Source organism: Phacochoerus africanus, chromosome 7 (assembly GCF_016906955.1).
Source record: "Phacochoerus africanus isolate WHEZ1 chromosome 7, ROS_Pafr_v1, whole genome shotgun sequence".
In the NCBI taxonomy this organism is placed as follows: Eukaryota; Metazoa; Chordata; class Mammalia; order Artiodactyla; family Suidae; genus Phacochoerus; species Phacochoerus africanus.
In genome coordinates, this window is record NC_062550.1 from 43,313,198 (window position 1) to 43,335,149 (window position 21,952).

General features: G+C 36.4%; 1 protein-coding gene across 7 annotated transcripts in view; it reads right to left on the minus strand.

Annotated features, from left to right (window-relative positions):
• Positions 1-21,952, minus strand: part of OSBPL8 (oxysterol binding protein like 8) — a 173,280-nt gene that overhangs the window by 87,570 nt on the left and 63,758 nt on the right. For 2 of the 7 annotated variants that reach the window (XM_047787229.1, XM_047787228.1), the window contains exon 3: positions 10,288-10,324. The exons of 3 other annotated variants lie outside the window; for them this stretch is intronic. In XM_047787229.1, the coding sequence (XP_047643185.1) occupies positions 10,288-10,324 (37 nt within the window). Of the gene's footprint in view, positions 1-1,873; positions 2,004-10,287; positions 10,325-20,910; positions 20,972-21,952 lie in introns of those variants that run through there. 2 more of the 7 variants (XM_047787234.1, XM_047787230.1) reach the window with 2 other exon arrangements.

Genomic DNA, 21,952 nt, shown 5'->3' on the forward strand with positions numbered 1-21,952 from the left:
TAGTTCTGTCTTCAACCTAGATGTAATTTTTAACTTAACCAGACTTAATATTCACATTTTAATTACCATATCTTTTTTTTTTTGGTTACTCCCATGGCATGCACCAAACTGAACCTGTATCACAGCAGTGAGCCCAGCCACAGCAGTGACATTGCTGAATCTCCAATGTTAGGCCACCAGAGAATTCCTTGCCATATGTCTTAAATCAAACTGCTTTAACATATTTTCAACTGTGCTTAAGTTTTCAAAATTATATTTTAGCTCCTTAAGTTTCAAAGTAAAAATTCAAAAATACTTTCATCTATCATTCAAGTAAAGACACAAAAATTTATTTTCCCATCAAGTCCATAAAAAAGAATCCACACTCTGATGACTACTAAATTTTTATCTCCTCCTGAACTAAAAAACTCATATATCCAACTGCCTGCCTTATAATCACCCCTGTAAATACATTGCATCTCAAATTTATCCAGAACAATTCTTTTTTTTTTCTCTCTCTTTTTTTGGGCCATACCCATGGCATATGGAAGTTCCTAGGGTAGGAGTCAAATGGAGCTTCAGCTGCCAACCTATGCTATAGGCATAGCAACGCCAGGTCCAAGCCTCCTCTGCGACCTACACCACAGTTCACAGCAATGCAGGATCTTTAACCCACTGAGCAGGGCCAGGGATCAAACCAGCGTCCTCATCGATACTAGTCACGTTCGTTACCGCTAAGCCACAACAGGAACTCCCAAAACAATTTTTGATTCCGTTTATCCTCCAAAGCTGCTTCTCTCCCTTCTCAGTTAATGGAATCACTATTCCCCTCCCCACTTTCTCACACCAAAAACCTTACATATATTCTTTGATTTTTCTCCTTTCACATTTCATATCCAATTCATCTGTGAGCTCTTTATCTTCAATATTTATCTGAAATCCTACTTCACTTCACTTCCACAACTACCACTCTGTTCCAAGGCACCATTACCTTTCCACTGGATCATAACAGATTTCTACCTATTCTCCAGACTTACCATCTTGTTCCTTGTTTGTATGGAGTTCATCCTCCATATAGAAACATGAGCAGGAGTTCCCATCGTGGCCCAGTGGAAACGAATCTTACTAGGAACCATAAGATTGCAGGTCCGATCCCTGGCCTCGCTCAGTGGGTTAAGGATCTGGCATTGCTGTGGGGTAGGTCGAAGATGTGGCTCAGATCTTGCATTGCTGTGGCTGTGGCATAGGCCGGCAGCTGTAGCTCTTATAGGATCCCTAGCCTGGGAACCTCCATATGTTGCAGGTGTGGACCTAAAAAACCAAAAAAAAAAAAAAAAAGGGGCAAAAAGAAAAAGAAACATAAGCAGTCTTTGTAAACCACAGATCACATGTACATCATGCATATGCAGATTTGCATATCCACAATGGTTTTCCATTACATTTGGAATAAATTCCATGGTCTAAAAATTTAACAGTCTGGTCTCTCCTTATCTTTTCAACCTTATTCTCTACCACTCTCCTCTTTATTCACTTGGCTCCAGCCATAATGACTTTTTGGTATTCCTCAAACATGCCATCTTGCACCAGTTTATCTTCCCCTCTGCCTGGAATATTTCTACCCCAGATCTTTTTATTATTGACGACTCTCATTATGTGCTGTCTGTGTTCAAATGTCTTCTCTTTAAAAAAGCTCTTGTATCTTTTGATAAATAAGTTCTTACTTTTAAAATAGTACAATTTATCAATTCTGGTTTTCTTCTGATTTTTGTTTTTATTTTTGGTTAGTGCCCTTCTGCCACAGTTATATTCTATCACACACACTTTTTTTACTATAGGGTCTTACTGCTATCTTAAATTATATCATTTATTTGTCTATTATCTGCCTTCTACATACCTAAGACCATAAATTCCAAAAGAGAAGGGAATTCTGTCTGCCTTATATTCCCATAAATCCTCAAGTTCTGGCATGATGCTTGTACACTGAAGGTATTAAACAGAATTTTGTTGAAGGAATCAAATCAATAAACTTTATATTTTTATGAAATTCTATTATCATAAAGTATATGTAGCTTATTCAGTTACTATATCCAATATCCATTTAGTACCTAAAAATTACTATCAAAATTAAAAATGTATGGCACTGACAGAGAGACAAAATGACCCAAGGAGCTTAGCAGAGAGCTCTCAGAAACAAATCCATGCATATGTGGAGCATGGATATATGCTAGAGGTAGGAAAAGGAAAGACTATTCAATTAGTAAGATTAGGAAAATTGGTCATCCACATTAAAAATAGGACCCTACCCTCATACACACACAAAGAATAGTCTTTATGAAATTAAATACATAACTGTGCAAAAAGCGAAACTTGAAAACTTTTAGAATAAAATACAAGATAATATCTTTATAAACTTCTAGTAGAAAATGATTCTTTTATTTTTATTTTCTAAATTTTTTAAATTGAATTTTATTAGAGTATAGGTGACTTACAATGTTGGGTTAGTTTGAGGTGTACAGCAAAGTGAATCAGCCATACATATACAAATATATCCATCCTTTTTCAGATTCTTTCCCTATATAGGCTATCACAGAGTACTAAATAGGCTCCTTTTAAAAGATACAACAAAGGCACTAACCAAAAAAAGAATGAAGTGATCAATTCTACTATATATATATATATAGTATATAAATATTTATATATAGTATATAAATATTTATATATATTTATATATAGTATATAAATATATATGTATATAAATATTTATATATATGTATATAAATATTTAATTTAGAATCTAAAGATATAAATACTTTGAGAAAAGCAAGAGAAGATTACTTCAACACATATAATTAATAAAGAGTTGGTGCTCAGGACATGTTTAAAAAAAAAAACTATAAACCAATTAGAAAAATACCAACAATGTAAAAGAAAAAATGGGGGATGCATTAAAGAGAATAAAATGCTAAGAATAAATCTAAACAAGAAGTAAAACACTTATACATGGGAAACTGTAAGACACTGATGAAAGAAACTGAAGAAGACACACACAAATGGAAAGATATACCATGCTCATGGACTGGAAGAGTAGAGTTAAAATGTCCATACTACCAAAGCAATCTACAGACAATGTAATCCTTCTCAAAATTCCAAAGGCAGCTTTTTTTTTTTTTTTAAACAAAAACAAAACAAAACAAAATCCTTGGAGTTCTCCTATGGCACAGTGGATTAGGGAGCTGGCACTTTCACTGCAGCAGCTTGGGTTGTTGCTGTGGTGTGGGTTCAATCCCTGGCCTGGGAACTTCCACATGCTGTGAGTGTGGCCGAAAAAAAAAAAAAATCCTAAAAATTTGTGTGGAACCACAAAAGACCCTAAATAGCCAAAGCAATATTGAGAAAGAAAAAAGCTAGAAGCATCACACTCCTTGTTCCCAAAGCTACAGTAATCAAAACACTGTTGTATTGGCATAAAAAGAGACACATAGATCAACTGCCCAGAATAGAGAGCCCAGAAATAAACTTAGACATTGACAAAGGAGACAACACTATACAATGGGGAAAATAATAGTCTCTTTAATAAAAAGCAAGAGAAGATATCTTCAACACATATAATTAATAAAGAGTTGGTGCTCAGGACATGTTTAAAAAAAAAAAACTATAAACCAATTAGAAAAATACCAGCAATGTAAAAGAAAAATGGGGGATGCATCAAAGAGAATAAAAGAGAGAGTATTGGAAAAACTAGACAGCCACATGCAAAATAATGAAACTATATTATCTTATTCTTACAAAAAAAATTAACTCAGAATGGATTAAAGACTCAAGTAAGACCAGAAACCACAAGACTCCTAGAAGAATATTGGAAGTAAGCTCCTTGACATCAGTCTTGGCAATGATATTTTTAGATTTGACACCAAAAGTAAAGACAATAAAAGCAAAAATAAACAAATGAAACTACACTAAACTGAAAAGCTTCTGCGCAGCAAAGGAAACCATTCACACAATGAAAAGGCAATGTACTGAGTGGATAAATTGCTTGCAAATCATTTATCTGATAAGGGATTACTATCCAACATATATAAAGAACTCATACAGCCCAAAGCCAAACGGTACATGAAAAGATGCTCAACTTCACTGATCATCAGGGAAATGCAAACTGAAGCCACAGTGAGATATCACCTCACACCTGTCAGAATGGCTATTATCAAAAAGACAAGAAATAACAAGTGTTGAGGAGGATATGGGGAAAAGAAAACTCTCACGCATAATTAACTGGTGGGCATGTAAACTGGTGCAGCCACTATCGAAAATAATACAGAGGTTCCTCAAAAAGTAAACCTCAGAATTACCATATGATCCAGCAATTCCACTTCTAAGTACTTATCCAAATAAAATAGAAATCCTAATTTGAAAAAATACATGTACTCAATGTTCACTATTGCTTTATTCATAATAGCCAAGATATGGAAACAACCTAAGTGTCCATTAATGGATGAATGGAAAAAGAAAATGTGCTAATATATATATACAAGGGAATATAACTCTGTCATAAAAATGAATTAATTTTCATTTATGACCACATGGATGGACTTCAAGGGCATTATGCTAAGTGAAATAAGTCAGACAGAGAATGACAAATACCATATCATCTCCTTTATAGGTGGCATCCAAACAAATAACCAACAAAAACAACAAAAACTGAGCTCATAGACACAGAGAACAGATTGGTGATTAGCCAGAAAGGGAAAGAAGGTTTTGGTTGGGCAAAATGGGTGATGGGTGTCAAAAGGTACAAACTTCTAGTTATCAAATAAATAAGTCTTGTAGACATATTATACAGCATGGTGACTATAGTTAATGATACTGTCATCATATCTGAAATTTGCTGAGAACAAATCTTTTTAAAAATATTTAAGAATAGTTGATTTACAATGTTTCAGATGTACAGGTGAGTGGTTCGGTTATATCAAACTATTCATCTATCTAGCTATCTAACTCAGATTCTTCTCCATTATAGGTTATTATGAGAGTAAATATTAAAAGCTCTCATCACAAAAAAACACAAATTCTGTAACAATGTATGATGATGAATGTTAAGGAGATTTATTGTGGTTTTCATTTCACAGCATATACAAATACGGAATCATTATGTTGCACATTTGAAACCAATACAATGTTGTATGTCAACTATTCCTCAATTTAAATTTTTTTAATTATAAAAAAAAGAAAAATGGGGGGAAACATGAACAGTCAGTTCATGGAAGAAGAAGAAACACAAATGACCAATAAATGTACAAAAAGATGTTGATCCTCTTCAGTAATGAGGAAAATACAAATCAAGATCACAATGAAATAAATATTTCATACTCAGTAAAACAAAAAAATTAATAACTCTGATAATACCAAACATTGATAAGGATGGGATCAGTGAGTCATCTTGAGCCTTGCTGGTAGAGTATAAAATGATACAAGCACTTTGGAAAACTATTTAGGTCTCATAAAATTGAATCCCAATACACCCTACAGGTCCTAAAATTCTAGCTTTATACCTAGAAATACTCTTATATGTGTTTACCAAGGGACAAGAATAAGAATGTTTACAGCAACACTATTCATTTTGTTTTGTTTGTTTTTTAGGGGCATATCCACGGCACATGAAGATTCCCAGGCTAGGAGTGGAATCAGAGCTATAGCTGCTGGCCTACACCACAGCCACAGAAATGCCAGATCTGAGCTGCATCTAGGACCTACACCTGCAGCATATGGAGATTCCCAGGCTAGGGGTTGAATCGGAGCTACAGCCGCTGGCCTACACCACAGCTACAGCAACAATGGCTCCTTAATCCACTGAGCGAGGCCAGGGATTGAACCTGCAATGTCATGGTTCCTAGTCAGATTCGTTTCCAATGCGCCACAACAGGAACGCCCACTATTCATAATAGCAAAAAAAAAAAAAAAAAAAAAAAAAAAAAATCAAAACAAATAATCATTATTTGAAAATAAATAGATTAATGTATTGTGGTATAAGTATATAATGGAATAGTATATTTTACTAAAATGGGATAGTCTATATCCATACCAGTAACATGGCTGAAATTTGGAAAATGAAATGTTAACTACAAAAAACAAGTCCTAGAAGTTGACATATAGCTTAATACCATTTTTATAAAATTAAAAACTCAGCAAAACTTAGTGATGTATATGTAACCTAAAAATAACAAAAAAAAAAATCTGTTTTTAAAAAAGCGAAGAATAGGTAGTTCCCGCAATGAGGTTGCGGGTTCGAGCTCTGACCTTGCTCAGGGGGTTAAGGATCCAGCGTTGCCGTGAGCTGTGGCTGTAGGTTGCAGATGCAGCTCGGATCTGGTGTTGCTGTGGCTCTGGCATAGGCTGGTGGCTACAGCTCTGATTAGACCCCTAGCCTGGGAACCTCCATATGCCACAGGTGTGGCCCTAAAAGGACAAAAGACCAAAAAAAAAAAAAAAAGGGAAGAATAATAAACAAAAAATACAAATTATTCATCACCACTCGGGTGGGGGTGGTGTAAGGCAAAGGGACAAAGAGAAAAGCAGCACATAAATAGTCATGAGGCATCTCTGAGATTCAAGTTCTTAAACTGAGTGGAAGGTTCAATACTATGCTTTATAATATGCTGCATATATTCTTTTGTAGTATTAGTACATTTAAGCTAGTTTAAAGGCGTTTTAAGAAGCTAATAGAATTAAAGTATGCTTTAGTATTACATCAGTAAGACATAGTATCTAAGTCTTGAATAACTTCATTATATATAAAAGGAAATAGTCTGAGAAGTATAAGTTTAGTTCTATTTATCCCTTTCTAACGCTTTATTGATTGACATATTGTTTATGATCTTGATAACCTAGAAGTGAGAAGTTTTGTAGAAATAGCAATATAGAGTGTATTTCCTTGGAAAAAGCAGAAAGGCTATGTTTCTATTTGTTTACTCACCCCATTCACAAACATTAACTATACAGACAACAGAGAATTAGCAAAATATAAAATCATTTGGATATCCTATATCCTTTGCACAACTGCAGACTATTCATATGTAAGCTCAAGAAGGGCAGTAACTTTGTTTTCATTTCTATCCTTTGGCATAAAACTAACAATAAATACATGCCAAATGCTTGGATAGAAATTCAACCAGTGTATCACAGCATGATTGCAGAATAGTTTCTGATAAAACAATTGTTTCACCTTCTAAAGGTAGCATTACAGTGCCCTCTTCTGGTTATACTTTGTAGTAAAAGTAAAGCAAAGCAAAGAGAAGCATCCTAGTTTGCTATTCATATTGCTGTTAAGCATGATAAAAACTAATCATACTGGAATAGTTCATAATAATATACTTAACAAACCAGCTGTAACTTCTAAGGAGAGTATGATTCTATAACTTCCATTCTTTACTTCCTGAATTCAATTTATCAATACAAAATCTGAAGAATTTTACAAGCTTCAAAGTCTGGTATTTGCCTTTAAGTGAAAGCTAAGATGAAGTTAAATCATTATGTTAAAGCCATAAATAATTTCTATGTAAATTCTAGATATCCCCTTACAGATGGTATACCTTTTCTCAAATACTTTAGTTTAAACATGTTGATATCATTATTATTTTTTTCATTTAATAATACAGATCTTAATTACTTAGTAATAGATGAAATTGCTTTTCACTCTAAAAGACATATGGTCTCCAAAAAGTAATTATATAGCCTAAGCCTTTTAATAGTTGGCTGAGTACAACATAAACTCATCTCTAATGTATACTGTATATTTTAATTTGTATATGTTTAAAATATATAACCACAATAAATCTCTTCTCTTCCAAGTAGAAATTAAAGACTTCCATTTATAAAATGGTTCAAGGAGAACCATTTCAACTGATACTGAAAATGTAATTCTATTTGTAAAGTTCAGCAGTGCCAATCAGTTCACCTGAACCAATACTTAAATATATGAATTAAAGTAACAGAAAAATACACCAAAAATATCTACTAGTATCACAAATTAGGTTCAACAAGAAAATATAAAAATGTTTTGGGATTTGTATACTTCTTCTACTTTTAAAATTTACTTTTCTAATAATGCTAGATGCATAATAAAAATTATATTTTATGAGTTCCCGTTGTGGGTCAGCAGTTAACAAACCCGACTATGGTCCATGAGCACGCAGGTTTGATCCCTGGCCTCACTCAGTGGGTTAAGGATCTGGCGTTGCTGTGAGCTGTGGTGTAGGTCGAAGACACGGCTCAGATCCTCGCAGTTATGGCTGTGGTGTAGGCCAGCAGCTGTAGCTCCGATTTGACCCCTAGCCTGGGAACCTCCATATGCCGTGAGCGTGGCTCTAAAGAGCCAAAAAAAACCAAAAAAAAGTGGTGCTGGGAAAGCTGGACAGCTATACACAAAAGAATGAAATTAGAACACTCTAACACATGCACAAAAATAAACTCAAAATGGATTAAAGACCTAAATAATATATGACCGGGTACTATAAAACTTAGAAAAAAAATCATAGGCCAAACACTCTTTGACATAAATCAAAGCTATCTTCTTTGATCCACCTCCTAAAGTAATGAAAATAAAAAAAAAAAAAATAAACAAACGAGACCTAATTAAACTTAAAAGGTTTTGTACAGCAAAGGAAACCATAAATAAAATGAAAAGAAAACCCACAGAATGCGAGAAAATCTTTATAAAAGAAGAGAGACAAGGGATTAATTTCCAAAATAGACAAATACCTCCTGCAGCTCAATTAAAACAAACAAACATAGTCAAAAAATGGACAGAAGATCTAAACAAACGTTTCTCCAAAGAAGACATACATATGGCCAAAAACATATGAGAAGACACTCAACAAAATATTATTTTAAATTACCTCTCTTTTCAGAAAACAGAATTACAAATACATTATAACCATTATTAAAGACAAACAGCAATTGATCTAGACATAAGTATTTTACGACTAGAAGAAACTTTACCATTACCTTGCTTAGTCCTTTTGCTTAGTCCTTTAGCCAATGAAAAAAATCAGCTGCAAAGCAGTGAACTGACTTGCAAGTCAGACAATCATTTAGGAATAAATACTAAAACTTCCTAAATTGATATAATTTACACATTGGTCTTGAACAAAAGTTAAAATCTTTGTCTGACTTGTGATGCAGTAGTATTAATTAGTTGGTTAAGACTTGAATTCAGTAAATGATAGTTTCATTCTGACTTCTGAAAAGCAGATGACACACTGAGCTGGTAACCAAATCTAATTCCTTGAATATTTAAATTTATAGCCTCAGGCTCTTCATCTATATAATTAATGCTTTCTTAAATGACCTCTGAAGTTTATTTCACCTCAGTAATTCTATGACTTTTAATATAAAAGTTGCATCTGTCACAAAGCTTTGAAATGATCTACTCATGGGTCTAACTTCCCTACTAAACTCTAACGATCTTTAAGAGCACAGCACATGCTTTTTTTCATCATGTACCCCCGAAGCTAGCATAGTGGTCAAAAACATTTTTCTGGACATAAATTTAAAGGGCATATCTTTAGGAGTTCCTGTCGTGGCTCAGCAGAAATGAATCTGACTAGCATCCATGAGGACGCAGGTTTGATCCCTGGCCTTGCTCAGTGGGTTAAGGATCCGGCATTGCTATGAGCTGTAGTGTAGGTCGAAGATGTGGCTCGGATTAGGCATTGCTGTGACTGTGGTGTAGGCCAGCAGCTACAGCTCTGATTTGACCCCTAGCCTGGGAATCTCCATATGCCATAGGTACGGCCCTAAAAAGACAAAAAGGGAAAAAAAAAAAAGGTTTCACTTATGAACTCACCAAAGTATAAATAAATTTTCTTCATAACCAAACTATTATATTATGCAAAAATTCTGACAAAATAAAGCAATATTTCTCATTTTCATATGGGAATTAATTGATTGTACCATGTCCAACCTCTAAATAGTCTGATCTATACTTTGTGATGATTACAGAGAATACTACAAAGAATTATTAATTCATAATTTATAACATGAATTTCTAAATTATGAATTAGATAATTGGCTAAGTAAATAATCCATCTGTAGATGATCAAGATGTAAATATATAAACACTATCAATCTCAGATGGGTACTCAGACTGACAACAGATGGGCACTGAATGATCATTTATATTCTTTACATTTCAATGCCTGGAAAGAAAAGTAGAAGACTTAATAATCAAAAAGTAAATACCACATGCCTTTAAATAAGTACATATCAAAATATTATCACGTCTCCAAACATGCTATTCAAACTTTAGCTACTTACTTGATGGCCCAAGGACATCTTTGCTATCACCAAGAAGCTTTTAATGCAGGGTAATTTGAGCAGCAAACAAATACAATCCAAACCAGGAAGAAGCAAAATGCATCAGGATTGAAGCAGTAGTGAAACAAAAGGACAAGGAAAATAGCATTAGTTTATAAGTAGAAAGCACATGCATATCAATTCTAATAATAATTCATGAGGAATTTTTTTCCCCACATAAAGAGATCTTGACTTAGGCATTATCAAATGTTTGTTTTAAGTTTGGAAAATGAAAGTGGAAAGAGAAAAATAAAATCACCCAAGTATTTTGTTTTGAAAATTACTGAAGTGAAAAATTACTTTCACGTATAATTCAAGATAGGGGTTAGGAGTGGTAAAAATTATTTAGAAATGTAAAGGACAGTCAAAAGTACTCATTCTTTAAATTAGAGTAGTTTAAAAACAGCCATGCACTATTAAATATTAGTTCTGCATGCCATAAAAGCCCTTATCATTAAAGAGAAATTTAGTCTGTTTCTTCTACAAAAAGAAAGGAGTTTACTGAATGCTTATATTACACCAAGCATTGGGCAAAAAGCTTTTACAAAGACCTTGACAAAATGGAACAATTTATTTCTCAAAGGGCAAAAAAGAGGAATACTGATTAGAAGAACAATACATTTTATTAAGTCAGACAAAACTTTCTTAGGACCCACTAATATCAAGCATATGATCCAGAGCTACTAGTCTAAGAAATGTCAAGAACCAATTCTTAAATGACTGATTTGCTATCAATGAAAAGAAACAGGAAAAAGATCGTTAACTTTTGACTGGTAACTTTTTAAAATGTACGAAATGACACTAAATGTCACCTATAGACAAGTGTTTTTGGTCTCCCTTAGCAGGCACCAAGCGCTTATTTAGCTCTCCTTCACTTCAAATACCAGATATATTTCTGTCATATGAATCTGATTCTAGGAGTTCCCGTTGTGGCACAGTGGTTAACGAATCTGAGTAGGAACCATGAGGTTGAGGGTTCAATCCTTGGACTTGCTCAGTGGGTCAAGGATCTGGCATTGCCGTGAGCTGTGGTGTAGGTTGCAGATGCAGCTCGGATCCCGCGTTGCTCTGGCTCTGGCATAGGCTGGTGGCTACGGCTCCAAGTGGACCCCTAGCCTGGGAATCTCCATATGCTAAGGGGAGCAGACCTAGAAAAGGCGAAAAAAAAAAAAAATCTGATTCTACTGGATTAATCCAGTATTTTTTTTTTAGACTGAGGCCTTGGAGACTAATCAAAGTAAACACTGTCTAGTCTTATCATTGATCCACCATCCATCAATCTATCCATCCAAATATTCACTGAGTACCTACTACCTTAGACAGGTATGATTTTAGGTACCAAGGGGTATGGCAGTGAACAAAACAGACAAAAAATCCTGCCCTTGTGGTTTTATATTATAGTGGGGAAGATAACAATGTAATAAAAATTTGTTGGATATTATATAGTATCAACATTAAGGAAAAAATAAGCAGAAAATGAAGGCATAAAATGTTACAGAAGAGGGGAGTTCCCTTCGTGGCTCAGTGGTTAACAAATCTGACTAGGAACCATGACATTGCGGGTTCGATCCCTGGCCTTGCTCAGTGGGTTAAGGATCCGGCATTTCGACGAGCTGTGGTGTAGGTCACAGACGCGGCTGCTGTGGCTGTGGTGTAGGCCGGGGGCTACAGCTCCGACTAGACCCCTAGCCTGGGAACCTCCATATGCCGTGGAGGCGGCCCTAGAAAAGGCAGAACGGCAACACAAAAAAAAGTTACAGAAGAGCGAGTTAAAATTTTAGACAGGTTGGAAATATTCCAAGGAGAGGGAGGATCAAGTATAGCGTAGAGGACTGGGATGGGAGCAAGTCTGGAGTGTGTGCAGAACAGTAAAAAGGCCAGAGGGCTGGAACACAATGTAAGTAGGAGATAGTAGAAGAAGTCAAAGAAGTAAAAAGCTGTAGGACTTTGCAGGACCTGGTCAGAACTTTCTATTCTGAATGAGATGGGGAGTCACTGGATGGTTCTGAGAAAAGGACTGACATATCTGATTATGGGTTGTTTTTTTGTTTGTTTGTTTTTGTTTTCATTTTTTAGGGCCTGCACCTGCAGCATACGGAGGTTCCTAGGCTAGGTGTCAGATGGGAGCTGTAGCTTCTGGCCTATGCCACAGCCACAGCAACTCGGGATCTGAGCCATGTCTGCGACCTACACCACAGCTCACAGCAATGCCGGATCCTTAACCCATTGAGCAAGGCCAGGGATCGAACCCGCAACCTCATGATTCCTAGTAGGATTTGTTAACCACTGAGACACGACGGCAACTCTGAGGTTTAATATTAGTTTACATGAGTGTACTTCACAGGTTTTTGTTAAAGCAATATATAAACATAAGGCAGAATAACAAAAGACAAAGACCAGGAAAGGACCAAGACGGAATGGTCAATTTAAGAATTTAAGTTAATTCCCTACACTATCACTTAGGCCACATTGCTCCACCACTTAAAAACATTTGATTGAGTTCCCATTGTGGCACAGCAGCAATGAATCCGATTAGGAACCAGGGGGTTCGGGTTCGATCCCTGGCCTCACTCAGTGGGGTGAGGATCTGGCAGACGTGGCTCAGATCTGGTGTTGCTGTGGCTGTGGTGTAGGCCAGCAGCTGTAGCTCTGATAGGACCCCTAGCCTGGGAACAGCATATGCCATGGGTGCAGCCCTAAAAAGACAAAAGACAAAAAAAAACCCAAAAAACACTGCACCCACCCGTTAGAAAGTAAGTGCCACACCCTGAAATTTAAATCTATAATTTGACCCAATTATTCATTCCACAGAAACGTTCTGATCTCCTATGAGACAGCCTTGAAACTGTATAATTTCACTTACTTAAGTTAAATTATCTGTCTAGTAAATTGTTCACAGCGATCTGCAATATTCTCCCTGCTTTGTTCTTGCTCCCCTGTTCTACAGCTCCAAAGTTCCCTGACTTGAAGGCTCAACTCAAATTGCCAATTCTGCAACCAAAATTCAAGCTGAAGTTATCTTCCCCCAAATCTATCTTCCCCCAGTTCTTTAATAATGCATCATTAGTTATAATATTTCTCTGCTGCTACCATAAAGAAATAGAATCAAGTTGCTATTTAACTTTTTCCTAAAATTAAATGGTTTTAGTACAGTGCTGTCAAATAGAATAATTATTGGATAATTCAAGTCCAGCGCAACTTTATTTCTTCCCAGCCCAAAGTAACTGACCACTCTCTAACATTTGCCACGCTGACTACTCCTCTTTTCAAAACTTTCTCCCCTTCCTTAATTTCCAAGCTATTTTCTCTCCTTTCTCTTTTCCTTCTCTCCTCCTTAGGACCATTATTTCCCTAGGCTGTGTTCTAGAATCTCTTTTGTCCCCATGCAACATGATTTCCCCAGGTGATTCCACTGACTTGATTTTCAAATGGACTCTATTCACCGCAACTCCCCAGATTAGTTTCCCACAGTAACCCCTCCTGAACCCTTAGGGCCTTCTCAATCACTCCCTTGGTACACTCATTCTTATCATTCCAGAAAAATTACCATGTCCTTGGTAAGGGTATTCCTGACCTCCCATGCATAACAAGGGGATACCACATTCTAGGTAGACATAACAAAGGGAGACTCACACCATCTGTATTGTTATTGCATCTTTCTATCAGGCAGAACTGCCCACAGAGTTCCACGTGTTCCTAAAGACCATCTCCCTGAGAGAGGAGGTGGAAAGACCCCTCACCCACCTTACTTCCAAACATCAACATTTACAGTCTAACCACTACAGTCTGCCTAACAGAACTGAGGACTCTACACTTGACTCTTATCTCTGTCTAGAAAGCTTCTTTAGGACTCTGTTCGATAGTCACTGCATCAGAATATTTCCATGATATTCATAGAAAATAGCAACACATATCTCCTATTCTAGTTCTATCCTCCTTATGCTGCTTTATCTTTCATCACAACAATCATCACATAACATGGTATATATTTATGTATATTTTTGTCTTTCTCCAATGGAATGTCAGCTCCACTAGTATAGAAACTTTGTTTATTCTGTTCACTATAATCTCTTTTAAAATTAGAACAAACCTTGAATACGGTAGACTTTCAAACGCTAAATGAATGAATAAGGGTATGAATAAACAAAAGGCTTAGTTATTATAGTCCTAATACCTAGTAAATAATTTGTTATATATAGTTCATTGAGTTCCTCTGTTTATTAAATGATTTAGTTAAATATCTTATGGTAAAAAAAACCCCAAATCTTGCTCATCTTTGTATTTTCCAAAATTTAACATTCTGCATGCTTAAAATAGGTTCACAAAAAACTAATACGGACTAGAATCATGAAATCTGAATTCTAAACATACTCCATCAAAAATCTTGAATATAGTTTTTTCATTTGCTCATGAGATGTTAGAGTCCTAAAGTTCTGTTAAACTAACAATTCAACACAGAAAATTACCTCAATCCTAAGAACATTCTTAGCTGTAACTTAGAGTATATTCGTATTTTCTTCAACTATTAGTCTCTGACCATCATATATGCTCAAATTCCATTACTAGAAATTCCTGCATGCTTTTTCTTAAATATTTCGCTTCTTTATAAGTAATGCTGATACAAATTCACCACTGTTTTTTGATAATGGATTATATTTCTTCTGCTATCAGTGGTCTCTTGATGGGATTAAACCAACCTACTTCAACAAGATCTTAACATTTAAGGGAAGTTCAAAATCAGTGAGTATGATGTCAGTTGCAACTGATGTCACTCATCCGTGAGAATGCTGTTGAGGTCTGTGATTATAAAACAAGAAAGAGGAGTTCCCACTGTGGCCCAGCAGAAACAAATCTGACTTATATCCTCGAGGACACAGGTTCAATCCCTGGTCTCGCTCAGTGTTAAGGATCTGGTGTTGCTGTGAGCTGTGGTATAGGTTGCAGACGTGGCTTGGATCCCATGTTGTTGTGGCTGTGGTGTTGTGGCAACCGCAGCTTTGATTCAATCCCTAGCCTTGGGAACCTACATACATAGAGGGTGCAGCCCTAAAAAGACAAAAAAAAAAAAAAGAGAGAGAGAGAGAGAAAAGTTAAAAGAACAAAACTTATTACCGTGGCCTTTGACCTCATTAACATTCTCCTCTATGTCTGACCTAACCATCCAGAGTTACCTGAAAAGGGTATAAAATAACAGCTCAACAGAAACCCATGTTATCACTATCATATTAACCAGTTATATGAGGTAGCCCATGTGCATTAGTATTTCAGTCTATGATGTTTAATCTTATAACTTCTTTACATAATTTCGAGTTTCAGTCTGAAACAAAAGCTTATATTATGTGGAATTTCATTTTGACCAATTCTTTACACAGATACATGAGCCTACATTCTATCCTGAAATCATGACCAGAATCTGAATTAAGACGTAAGAACTCTTTAACAAATACCTTCTTTCCTTCTAAAGTTCTATTCCATTTCTAACAAATCACTCATTAGTATATTACATTGTTCTGTATCAAGCCACAGATAAGACTACTACTAATAATATGAAAACATCAACCTCCGTGACTCAGAATATCTACCACACATTAAAACACAGCTAGCAACTGCTCTTCATGTGTCAGCCACTATGTGGTGCCTAAATTGCCAAAAAACTCACCCCTGATAGAAAAGTCAAAATTAGTTACAAGAGAACAAAACTTTGGGTTAAATAAAATAGATCGTGGATCACACATTTTTTCAAAGTATACATTATATTAGGTAATGCACATAAAAACTTTAAAGAGATACTTAAAAGGCTAGGTGTAATATAGATCATTTTATAACATAAAAATATTAGTCTTACATTCAATGACAAGAATAACAGAGTCTCTGTATTTAAATCCTAGCATGGCCTACTCAGTAGCATATGTGATCTTAGAAAGATTACTAACCTCTTTAGAGACTCAGTTTCTTCATGTCTAAAAACAGAGTAATGACTACTTCACAGTAGTAGGTAGAGAATTAAATGAAAAAGTATAAGACACCAAGCCCAGATGAAGGCACACAGTAAGTCTGCAAAAAATAATGTTTTTTTTCTCTCCACACAAATAGAGTAAGTAACCCAAATATGGAAAGCGCAAACTTTATAAATCTATGGGAAAAAGCAAAATCCCAAAAAGGACATAGTGTCTACTCTGCTACTATGACTTCACAGGTTTAACTGCCTTTTACCTAGACTACACAACTGCATGCTAACTTGTTCCATGAGCTAATTGCTTCTATTTCTATGGTTCTCAACCTTAGCTGGACAATGAAATCAGCTAGGAAAAAGTACTGATATCTGTGTCTCACCCTCTAAGATTCTAAGTCAATTGAACAAGGGTGCAATCTGAGTACTCGGATTTTTCAGAACACCCTAGAAAATACTAATGCTTGGTTGGTTGCTCCTCCCTCCAATATCCATAATGCTGCCAAGATAATTTTCCTAAACCACACACTCTGAACAAGCAGTTTCTCCACTCAAAAAAAAAAAAAAAAAATTAACAGTTTGACATTACCTTAAAAACAAAATTCCCAAACTGTAAAAATAGTATTCGAGGCTCTGTATAATCTGATTCAAAAATCATAGATGAGATGCAGTAAAGGAAAATGCAAAGCTTAGTCTCTGAAGACAAACTATATCCCAGTTCTGCCACTTAACAGCTCTGTGACTCTGAGCAACTTTCTCATCTCTCTGTGTCCTCATCTATTTACTAATGAGATATAAATAATATTATCTCATAGGATTATGTGAAGATTACATGAGTTTATCTGCAAAGCACTTGGAACAGCTCTTGGCACGTGACAGAAATTTAACAAATGTTAATTGTTATTCATTTCCTCTAACTTTATTTTCTAGTAATTCCCCTAAAGCAGCAAATAATATTGCCCCTGGGACCTAAAATGTGTTCAAAACATGGTACAGTCAGTCATAAACCCGGCAAGGTACTATGTGTATAGATGTTTTCAATGATGGTAGGCTTGTTTTCTTTACTCAATAAATGTTTGGCCAAAATTTAATTGTGTGTGTGTGTACATGTGTGTGTGTACATTTACATACAAGCATATAAACATAAATTCATACACACATATGTAAACTCATTCCCTCTCTCAAAGCTCCATTCCTGCAGTTTTCACAGTATTAACTTAAGGTGACCTCTGGGGAGTTACCATAATGGCTCAGAAATAACAAGCCCGACTAGTATCCGTGACAGGATGGGTTCAATCCTTGGCCTTGATCAGAGGGCTAAGGATTGAGCATTGCAGTGAGCCGTGGTGCAGGTCACAGACACAGCTCCGATCTGGCATTGCTGTGGCTGTGGCACAGGCCGGAGGCTACAGCTCGGATTCGACCCCTAGCCTGGGAACTCCCATCTGTCACAGTGCGGCCCTTAAAAGACAAAAAACAAACAAATAAAACTTAAGGTGATTTCTGAAGCAGTCGTAAGTTAATGGAAACCTACTAAGGTGATGTGAGGTCTGGATAAAAATCTCTTCATTGCTCTATTCTCACTAGATAGTTGGACAGGTGGAGATTTTCTTGACTTTTTAATCAAATTTTGTCTTTATGTATCTCTAACATGCTAAAATTCTAATCATTCAAATGTCTTTCTGAGGTTTTGTGGGACTCTCATCTTTTTTTTTTTTTTAAGTAAAAATAAATTTAAGATTCTTTCTTTCTTTTTTTTTTTTGGACTTGCCCATGGCGTGTGGAAGTTTCCAAGCCCGCGCCACTGTTGTGACGACGCCAGATCCCTAACCCACTGTGCGACAGGTGAATTTCCAGAAATTTAAGATTTTTTAACACACATGATTTTAACTGAGTTAACTGCAGAGCAGTGAGTACCTTGGCTTTAATTATATTCTGCTTACAAAAAGCAACTGTATATCTTAAAACTCAGGAGAAACAGCAAATGATAATGTTTATGAAAAATCTTTAATCCAATACTTTTAAAAACTGAATGACTTCAATATTTACGGATATTGAAAGAAAAACATAAATCTTTAAAGCCATGTTCCCTCTTCAAGTCTAATTTAGCAAAACAAACAGCTTTCTACCAGGTAAATGACAAAAACTACCTACTTGAGAGTAAGTTAAAGGTTCCACTTCTGATTTTTAAACTGAAGGCTTATCACAGCTGGTAAAGATTTTAGTCATATAGCTAACAGTTATTTGCTTTTAAAGTGTTAGTTGCTGCAAGTTTATTTTTTTATTTTTTTCGTCTTTTCCAGGGTCGCATCTTTGGCATGTGGAGGTTCCCAGGCTAGAGGTCTAATCGGAGCTGTTGCCACCGGCCTACGCCAGAGCCACAGCAATGCCAGATCCGAGCCGTGTATGCTACCCACACCTCAGCTCATGGCAACACCAGATCCTTAACCCACTGAGCGAGACCAGGGATCAAACCCGCAACTTCATGGTTCCTAGTCGGATTCGTTAACCACTGAGCCACGACAGGAACTCCTAGTTGCTGCAAGTTTAAATAGGGTGTTCTCAAACCTCGGGGTCTCCAGATTTCTTTCACTCCTCAAAATTACCAAAGACTTCAAAGAGCTGTTGTTTATGTGGATTATACCTATTGATATTTGCTGTATTAGAAATTAAAAGTGAAAACTTCATTATCTTTGCCAGATTAACAAAGATAGAAGGTACTTTTCCTTAATAATTGTGATGAAATGGCATTTTATCTTTGTGGTCTCCTTCCAAAAGCCCATAAGGTCAGTCTAACTATGAGAAAAACAATCAGACAAATCCGAAATAAGGGACATGGTAAATTACTTAACCAGCACTCTTCAAAGCTGTCAAGGTCATCAAAAACAAGGGAAGTCTAAGAAATCATAAGTTCCAAGAGGACCTTAGAAAGATGTGATAACTAACTGGTATGTGCTATCCTGATGGGATTCCAGAATGAAAAAGCGTATTAAGTAAAAACTAAGGAAATCTGAGGTGAAATACGGACTTCAGTTAATAGCTTATCAATTTGGATTCATTAATTATAGCAAATGCACCATGCTAATATGCTAATAATAGAGGAAACTGGGTACTAGCTATATGGAACTCTGTATTCACAATTTTTCTTTTGCTTTTTAGGGCCACCACCACAGCATATGCAGGTTCCCAGGCTAGGGATCTAATTGGAGCTACAGCTGCTGGCCTACACCATAGCCACAGCACCATCAGATCTGAGCCACGTCTGCAACCTACACCACAGCTCACTGCAATGCAGGATCCTTAATCCACTAAGCAAAGCCAGGGATCAAAGCTCAAACCTCATGGTTCCTAGTTGGATTTGTTTTCACTGTGCCATGATGGGAACTCCCACAATTTTTCTCTAAGCCTGCAACTCCTCTAAAAAATGAAGTTTATTTAAATTTAAAACAGACAAAAAAAACCCCACCACTTAGGAGTTCCTGTTGTGGCATAGGGAAAATGAATCCGACTAGAATCCATGAGGATGCAGGCTCGATCCCTTGTCTCACTCAGTGGGTTGGGGATCCAGCGTTGCCGTGAGCTGTGGTGTGGGCTGCAGATGCAGCTCAGATCCCATGTTGCTGGGGCTGTGGTGTAGGCCAGCAGCTGTCACTCTGATTCAACCCCCAAACTGGGAACTTCTATATGCCACAGGTGGGGCCCTAAAAAGCAAAAAGTAAATTAAAAAATAAAAAAAAAAAACACTGCTTATGAAAAAAAACAAGAAAATTTGAAAACATAAGAAGAATTCACAAACATACACTTCATTAGTCATAATCACACTTCATACAATCTTGGAAAAAACTGCATTATACATTCATGAGAGAATGAGAAAAAAAGCAAATAACATTAAGTACCACGGTATTACTACAAAAATAACTTCAACATCATAGATTCTCTGAAAAGTCCTTGAGTTCCACAGTCCTGGGAATATACTGAGAAAATCTCCAAGCATGATGAAAATACAAAGATTTTTGCCTTGGAAGTTGGCTGACAGATTGTGTACACCACTGGCTATTTCTTTCACTTTTTCAAAATTAATAATCTTTTCTCTAATTTAGCTCAAATTTATTAAAGAGTCCCAAATGTATTCAAGAATACCTGCAAAAATTTGACATTATATTACTCAAGCCTCTAATAGGAATAAGAATAACCACTAACAAAACCTGCCCGAAAAGAAGATATGGTAAGAATCTAAGTATCCTGGAGTTCCCATCGTGGTGCAGCGGAAACAAATCCGACTAGGAACCACGAGGTTGCAGGTTCAATCCCTGGCCTCGCTCAGTCAGTTAAGGATCCAGCGTTGCCGTGGGCTGTGGTGCAGGTCGCAGAAGCAGCTTGGATCTGGCATTGTCGTGGCTGTGGTATAGGCCGGCAGCAACAGCTTCTAGCCTGGCAACCTTCATATGCCATTATGCCATGAGTGCGGCCCTAAAAAGCAAAAAAAAAAAAAAAAAAAGAAAAGAAAAGAAAAGAATCTAAGTATCCAAACAATAGGAAAAAATACGGAATGGCATTTTCCCACTTGGGAAGTTCAAACATTTACAAATATTTAAGTACTACTATTAATTTATACTCATTTTGAATTAACAGACCTGAGCAATGATCGTCAATGGCTGCTATCACAAGAAGAGACAATCAGACATTATGCGCCTCCTGACAGTAAAGCAAAACAACATCAATGAAGTATTTTTGTAAAAAAAAGACTGAACCTGAACCCAAGCAAGCCTCAAATTAGGATTATCTAATGACCAATTTGCAAGAAATACAAGTAACTGAAGAACACATTAAACAACCACCATGGGGGAAAATTCAGGTTGCAGTAAATGCTACAAAACAAACTACTTTATTTCTTCAATAGATTGAAAACGAAAATTAAAAACCGAAAAAGAGCAAGTTTCTGTGGTGGCTCAGAGGTTAACAAACCCGACTAGGATCCGTGAGGACAGAGGTTCAATCCCTGACCTCACTCAGTGGGTTAAGGATCTGGCAATGCTGTGAGCTGTGGTGTAGGTCACAGACGAGGCTCGGATCTGGTGTTGCTCTGGCTGTGGTGTAGGCCAGCAGCTCCAGCTCTGCTTCGACCCCTAGTTGGGAAACCTCCATATGCTGCAAGTGCAGCTCTAAAAAAAAAGCAAAAAAAAAATTTGGAAAGGAGAAATCAAAAACAGATGCAGGAAAGACTTAAAAGAGGAAAAAAGAGTTAAACTGACTTATCAACCAGGTCCAACACAAATAAAAAACATATTTATAAGAAAATCAGGGGAGTTCCTGTGGTGGCTCAGCAGAAACAAATCTGATTAGCATCCATGAGGATGCAGGTTCGATCCCTGGCCTCACTCAGTGGGTTAAGGATCTGGCATTGCAGTAAGCTGTGGTGTAGGTAGCAGATGCGGCTCGGATCTCGTGTTGCTGTGGCGGAGGCCAGCAGCTGCAGTTCCAATTTGACCCCTAGCCTGGGACCCTCCATGCACTGCTGGTGCAGTCCTAAAAAAAAAAAAAGACAAAAAAATTAGGTATGTTAAAGCAATGACCAATTTGATACTAAAGAATTACTCATTTTTAGGGTAATAATAGTATTTATGGTTAAAGTTTGAAAGAAAAGTCTCTATATTTTAGAGATATATATTGAAATAG